Source organism: Ctenocephalides felis, unplaced genomic scaffold, assembly GCF_003426905.1.
Source record: "Ctenocephalides felis isolate EL2017-DRISC unplaced genomic scaffold, ASM342690v1 CF-g0.4_SCAFFOLD_01357, whole genome shotgun sequence".
Classification (NCBI taxonomy): domain Eukaryota; kingdom Metazoa; phylum Arthropoda; class Insecta; order Siphonaptera; family Pulicidae; genus Ctenocephalides; species Ctenocephalides felis.
Window position 1 is genome coordinate 7326 of NW_020537511.1, and position 7947 is coordinate 15272.

The 7947-nt window shown below is 28.6% G+C and overlaps 2 protein-coding genes across 2 annotated transcripts; one reads left to right on the forward strand and one right to left on the reverse strand.

The window, feature by feature from the left end:
- On the reverse strand, positions 1–449 carry LOC113369455 (transcription elongation factor 1 homolog). Its single transcript, XM_026610190.1, is given in 2 exon segments — positions 1–96; positions 98–449. Coding segments are annotated over 2 exon segments (249 nt in total). The 5' UTR covers positions 251–449.
- A 366-nt stretch (positions 450–815) lies between these two features.
- On the forward strand, positions 816–4732 carry LOC113369458 (dnaJ homolog subfamily C member 16-like). Its single transcript, XM_026610192.1, has 10 exons — positions 816–1065; positions 1136–1411; positions 1525–1805; positions 1902–2082; positions 2587–3036; positions 3141–3543; positions 3627–3759; positions 3870–4068; positions 4133–4388; positions 4451–4732. Exons 1-10 carry the CDS (start codon positions 908–910, stop codon positions 4730–4732), a joined length of 2619 nt encoding a protein of 872 aa, XP_026465977.1. The 5' UTR covers positions 816–907.
- Positions 4733–7947: the final 3215 nt, after the last annotated feature.

Below are 7947 nucleotides of genomic sequence, written 5' to 3' on the forward strand. Positions count from 1 at the left end.
TCAATTGGCAGATTCACAAGCATCGACCCAATCGTTGTAAACATCAACAGGTTCTGATAAAAAGTTTGTAGTTGTTTGAAAATCCTCCAGGCATACTCCTACAAGTTATCCTGGCTGTGTTTCTCCCTTTATCCATTGTAACTTCACAAGATTTTTCGTGATTGCAAAAAGGGCAATTGAATTGTACATCCAGAGGTTGAATTGCCTTACGTTTCGCTGGTGGCTTTCTTTTCGACTTGCGGCGTCCCATTTTTGTAAATTAATTTACGGAGAGTGCGATTTTATATTTCTTGCAATTTATTTAATAATATACAATAATGTTCTTCAACTGCAGTATGATTTTGTTTTTACAGCAATCGAGAGAGAAAAAGAAGACTTTGTATTCAATATTTACAAATAACCAAGTTAGCAATTTGACATAAATAAAAACATTGATCGTGAAGATAGCTGCATGCTGCATTCCTAGAACAGACTGTCAAGAACGATGACAGTTTCAGAAACACTGATCTGACTGAACTATGAGCATACCAACATACGAAAAAAATGACAGAAAGGAATATAATAATAATAAGGTTTATTTATCTATCTATTATTATTTATATATTTTTTGAATCTTTGCTTATATAAATAAGCATAATTAACTTATTAACTTTCTGTTTGAATTTTGCGCTCTAAATTTAAAGATTTGGACTCGCGCCTATCTTTACTTTTTTGACATCTGCATCTATGTTTCTTAGTGTTTGACAATTCGTATTCTTTTCCCTCTATGGTTTGACAATATTCCTTGCGTTTTGAAGAATGAATTTACTAAATAATTTAATGCATTTAACAATGTTCATTTATTAATATTGCAATCGTTTAAATGTTTTTAGTTAATTAACGTTCTAGTTTATATTGGTATTAGACGATGCAATGGTTAAAGTTAGAAATTCTACTCAACATACTATTTATATTAGTCATAAGCAATTTTGCAGATATAGGTGACCCTTACAAAATATTAAATATAGGTAGGAAAGCTACTTTGCAAGAAATCAGAAGGGCTTATAAGCAATTAGCAAAAGAATGGTAATTTATATAACGAAAATAGGATATAATTACATATTTTGTATATTAAAAAAATGTTTTAATATTGAAGGCATCCTGACAAATCAGATGATCCATCAGCTGAGGCAAAATTTGTAGAAATAAAACAAGCCTATGAATTATTGATTGATCCTGAAAGACGTAAAGCTTTTGATTTACATGGAATAACAAATGAGGACAATACTTTATACAAACAACGACATGATTACAGTCAGTATGGCAGATTTGCTGGAGATCCATTTGAAAATCTATTTGGAAGCCATGGAGGACGCTTTCATTTTAATGGACAAGACATGTCAATCTTTCATAAAATGTCGGTCACAAGCAGGTATAAACAACTCAATACCAAATTAATATTCTTATATAAAATATTACAATGAGATATATATTATAAATTAATTTTAACAATACATTCAAATATACTTGAATTGAATTTTTCAGACAATATGAACTTAATTTAGTACCAAAGAGTCATCAAGTTCCACATTTGCTGATGTTTTATGCTGACCTGTGTTTTTCTTGTATACAAGCTGTACCGATTTGGAGACGTTTAATAGATTCATTAGAACCTTTAGGAATTGTTCTAAATACTGTACATTCAAGCCATGAATTATCATTAACAAGAAATATTGGAGTTCATTCCTTACCTTGTATTGTTCTCTTACTAGATGGGAGTACTTTTGTATACAAAGATACTGTGTTCAATGTACAGAAGGTTGTAGGTAAATAATATGAATTATAGATAAAATCAATATTGGCTCTACTTCCATATTACGTTGTTTGCAGTGATTTTATTTAATATTGATGTATTATTTTAGAGTTTGTTAAACTGAAGTTGCCATACAAGCTTATTGCTCAAATAACTGACAATAATGTAGAACAGTTTTTGTCTGGCTGGCCAGACAATCGAGTTAGAGCGCTGGTGATGGAACCAAGACCACAGCCTAGACTTAGATATTTGGTAACAGCTTTTAGATTCAGGAAAACTGTAGCATTTGGGTAAATTTTAATTATATATGTTATTAAATATCTTTTTCTGAATATGGTCATAAATACATAGCATCAAGCACCTATTGACATTAATTTAAATAATTGAAACTTTAATAAAGTGCAATCAAAATTAACAAATTACTTGGCCACATTAATTTTGGGATTTTGGAACTATGAATATAATGGATTAATATGATTTAATGGTATCAGTTTCTTCATTCAATAATTTTGCAAAGAAATGTATTATTTATGTAATGTTTGTATAATTTTTAATACATTCAATTCTGGGTGACAAAATATTGAATAACTAATTATGGAAGTTCTTATGAAATAATAAATCAATTTGGCCATACCTTTTAAACATATCATTAATTTTCCAATTTTCAATTCATTTTATTACTATATATATTGAAACTAATTCTTTCTAATGCATAATTGTATCAATTATATTTTTATCTTACTGATAGAATATTTTGACTCCATAATTTATTTATGTGTATTATCTTTTACTAGCTTTGTCTGCACGGATTCAGATAGTTCAGATAAGATCAGGGACAGATACAAAATTAATCGTGCTTTGGACACTGTTTTGATGTTCAATGAAGATCATCATCATTCTCCCGTAGTCAGTATTACTATGTCTGATATTCCCACTGACACCCTCCGAGATGTGATTTCAGCAAATCAATATCTTGCATTGCCAAGATTGTCTGATCAACAGATTTTGGATGCACTATGTCCTGCTGAGTGGAACCGAGCAAAGAGAAAATTATGTGTAGTGCTTGTAACTGATGATGATAAAGAACAAGATGGATATAGAGAAGCTCTGAGGCAAGTTGCTAGAAGAGTTAGCGGTTCATATCATGGCAGAGTTAGATTCACTTATGTGTTCAGAGAGAAACAAAGGGCATTTGTTGATAGTTTACTTTTAGGACCAGAAGCTCCAAGAGATGAGTTATTGAAGTAAGTTTGTTAAACTATTGTTTTATTATTATTTAAATTGTTACTTATTTATAAGAACATTAACTGTTGAATATATGTCTAAATTGTATTTAAAACACAAATAGATTGGTCATAATCTGGAGACGTGATACAACAAGAGTTATGTATGATTGGTTTGATGAAACTTGGGTAAAAATTGATGATGAAGCTTATACAGATAATGACAAAGAATTTGATGAGGATCACCTTGTACAAGAAAGTAATTACAATAAGACTAGACAGCGATTAGAAGAGAAAATACAATACTTACTTCGAAGCACTGATGCCTTGCAATATGAAGCCGTTATTAAAGACCTGTTAGATGAGCATGCTCAAGGTCTTATTTCAAAAGTATTTTCAAAACTTGCACTCTGTTTGGAAATAGCAAGTGACCATTTAACTCATGAGCATATTATGCCAGCTGTGTCAGTGGTTGGAACTGTTTTATTTATTCTTGCAATTGGGCATTTTATGGCTGGATTAGTTAAAGTAAGAATTCTATTTCAGAAGTCCCTTGTAATGGAATTGTTTTTAGTTGCCCTATATTTCTAACATGTTTAATTGCTTCATAGGCTGAAGAGGAGCGTGTTCAACAAGAAAAAATGCAAAAAACTAAGAAACATAGTTCTTGTTCATCATCTACTACACCTTTGCTGTCTAATAATAACAACAATAATACTGTTGAGGATGATATGGAACCATCAGGTATAAATATTTAATATCCACTAGCAGTTTAGTATTACATGTATAAAAAATTGTACTTTAATCTCTCTCTTTCTGTACAACAATTAATAAATCAAAATATTTCTGCATAGATACATCAAGTGCATATAGAGCATTATATCAGCAAAGAAGATCACAAGAGTTGAAACTGCATGAGTTGTTGCAAGAAAAATATAATGGGCTAGTGCGCCTATTAAAACCAGGATGTAGAACCATAGTTTTACTTTGTGATGTGCAGAGCAGAAAGACTTTGCTGCCTGCATTTCATAAAGCTGTGTGGCCTTATCGAAGGTTTGCTATATATTCAATAATATACAATATTTGAAACTAATACTTATTATTGATTTATCATTAGGAATAAAACTCTTATGTTTGCTCATGCAACACTAGACAAATGCCTTGGCTGGTATAGATCACTACTTGAGATGTGTTTGCTTCGTGACATGAATGATGATGATTATGAAGGCCAGCAGTTCAATCATTCTGCCAGATTAACTAATATTAATCCCAGAAATTGTGTCGGCACTGTATTAGCACTTAATGGCCATAGAAGATACTTTTGTGTATATCATGCCATGCATCCTGAATGCAACGGTTCTACTGGCAGCAAGGTAACATTTTTGCTGTCGGAAAACGAATTTGATTAATATTTATACTTAATTATTTTTTTCAGAGAATGCAACGTATGTCAAGGTCGCTTAGAAGAGGCTATAGTTATTCTGATCCTGAAGCTGGTGCTGCTTTTTTGGGTTTAGATTCAGACACTTCAGAAGGATCATCTAGTGATGATGATATTTCTGGAGGAATTTCAAGGAGACACAACAATAATGACAGAAAAAAAGTACTTTTAGAAGAAAACTTGTTGGATGGTTTGCCTAATTGGTTAGAAAGATTGTTTGAAGGAACTACACATAGATATCAAGTTGGATATTGGCCAGATTTCACAGCCAAATAAAGAAAATGTGCTTTGTGTTCATGCATTTCTTCAATAAGCAAATTTGTTTAAGGTAACAAACATTATCAATATCTCTTGAGGTTTTATGATAGAACAATCAATTTGTCCACGTGATTCTATATTATATATATCTAAAGAGTCAAAGTATTTCTATGGTAGGAATATCAATATTGATATTCCTACTAATTGTTATAACCGACGAAATTTTTCATATTTTCATTATTTAGAAAACCCTTACTCGCTCAAAGATCGGTCTCGAATTTTGCTTGTATGTCTAAGCTATGAACAACCCACTTCTTTGGCGACCCGTATCTTGAAACACTCGTCGGGTATTACTTTATCTTTGTGTATATTATACTAATATATTATAATTCATAATTATAATATATATATATATTTATATATATATATATATATATATATATATATATATATATATATAAGTATTTTGTGCAGCCCAATCGTCGAATTAAAAAAATAACAATAAATAGCAATAGTTGATATTAAATATAAAAAGAAGAAAATTATATACAGACCAAACCAGGAAAAACACAAAAAAATTATATTAAATTTATTGAACACTAAACTTGTGTAAAAGAATATCATAACTAATATAATTAATAAAAGAGAAATTAAAGTAGCACATATTGACCTCCTATATTATATGATGTTCAATCGCTGTGCATTGTAACAAAACTGATCAAGGTTACGCGGCACGTGCGGTAGAGTGAGTGAATGCGGGGTGTAAGAAACAAATGAGGAATGAGAAACAGAGAAGGGATATAACGAACGAAGCATTAAGAATTACTTTTCATGAAATTTATAATGACTTTGTAACTATCATGTAAAAGATGAGAGTTTTCTGGTTTGGTATGTATATAATTTTCTCCTTTTTATATTTTATGTTTAATATCAACTATTGTTATTTATTGTAAAATGTTTTTTACATTACTGAATGATGATACACATTAAGTGTCGAAACGTTTAATGGAATAAAAAAAAATCTATTCTAATTTTTTTTAATTCGACGATTGGGCTGCAAAATACTTCAAATATATATCAACGTCGACAAAACTATCATCATATATATATATATATATATATGTGTGTATATACATATATATATATATATATGTGTGTGTATACATATATATATATATATATATATCATAAATACTTTGCGTTATTTGATGAACTTTCCTTTCAATTAGTGATGCAGAATTGAATGAGCATCACAAATGGCATAATTTTTTTTTATTTTCATATATCCAAAAAATTTAACAATTAACATTTGATCCTTTAAATAAATATCTCATTTTGAAATGTTATATAGCCGAATTTATTTCACTTTGATGACATAGCTGAATTTGAGAATATCGTCGTCATGGACACGTAATTTGTGCACAGGCAATTCCAAAACAAGTTAATGTAATAATATATTTCATTTTTAAAATAGTATCAACACTAACATGATACATTTTATGATTTAAATTACTTTTTATCATTGTACATCTTAAGAAGAGTGCATTGCACTTGAGAGCACAACCAATTCATTTTTATAATTTTATTGTATTATTCATATGAATGTTTACTCTTTTTGATGAACTTATTAAAAACATCTAGATCAAAATAGTTTAACTACATTTTATCCGCATTTACGAATTGATAATTATACGAGCACATGAGTTTTTCACTTCCAATGATTAAACTCATATTTGACCAATATTTAATAAAGTTTCAACCTTTTTTCGAGGCCTTCTTTAGATAGAAATATTAGAATGTTTAAATACGTTGATGTAATTAAGTAAACTAAATGTGGTCACTTTTTTTAATATAATATAAAAATTCATGTGTTGACAATTTCTGAATAAAAGCTCTTTGAGGGCCGACTGTGCATCTTCTATTACTAAAACTAAGTTTTCGCGTTGTTGGAAATTAAGCAAAAGGTAATATATTTGCAAATTATAAAAACTCGTCTCTACATAATATTCAGATTTGAAAAGTGAGAAACATATTCATATTTAAATTTTCAAGTTTAATTTAAGTTATGTTAGCTTAGTTTTTACTAGTAGTTAGTAATCATTTATAGAAAATTAGTATTAATACTAGACAAAATAATAACATAAATCACTCGCATAAAATAATTAATGATGCATGGATATATATACAAATCTAGTAGATAAATAATTATAATTTATTGCTTTATTTGTATGTGATTTAAATTTTGATTGAAACTATAACTTTTATTACATGTAAAGTGGATAATAGCTATAGTTATAGAAAAAACTAAATACTATAAAAGTGTATATTAAATCCTGACAATTCATCATACTTTATTTTCGATTCTAGTCGTTGATCATGATTATTATTAACATAACATACATAGATAAATATCAAGTTATTATATAAATTTTTGTTGTTCTTAGATCTTAAGATATAAATAGTTTAGTATAAGATTTTAGAAGTTCTTCTTCTAGCAATGCCATTAATGCAGGTAACACTCAAGTTAAGTAAAGGAAGAGAATTTTATGTCTTTGGCATATTGAAATTTAATTCCAACCAAGATAAATATAAGTTGTGATCTGTAATCGAAAAATAATTTCTAAAATTTTCTTGATAGAAATTTGGGGATCAGCAAAAATTTATATTGGCAGATAAGTTTGAAAGTATATAGAACTGCATTTAATGAAGGCTTATATTGTCAAGTTGCAAAACCAATGTAATAATACATAATACTTCTCAAGAATAATTCATAAGTGTTTTCAAGATCCTTTTTCATATGTGTGAAAAAAATGATGGTGAGTTTACTATTACTTTTTATATATTCACAAATTTAAACTGCATACAGACTCAAAATTTCTCTAGAACTATTTGGCAATTTATATTATAGATGCTAGATTAAATTTATTATTTATTGCTGATGTACAATTTAGGAATAAAATTAAATTATTAAGAGTGAGAAAAATATCTAGTCAAATAGCTAAAGTCCTTGCAGATCATTAATACTTCCTCAAGTTCAACAACTTTTATTTGTTAATATTCTTAATTGAATTTTTTGGATTTACTTTAAATCTTTGTTGTTCGAATTGTGGACAGTGCAAGGTATAAAAATATGCAAGTATATTATAAGATTTAATGTAGAGGTTAAACAACTGATTAAATTAAAAAACTCGAAAAATATGCGTATTTATTTAATGTGATTGCGGGAAAAAAAA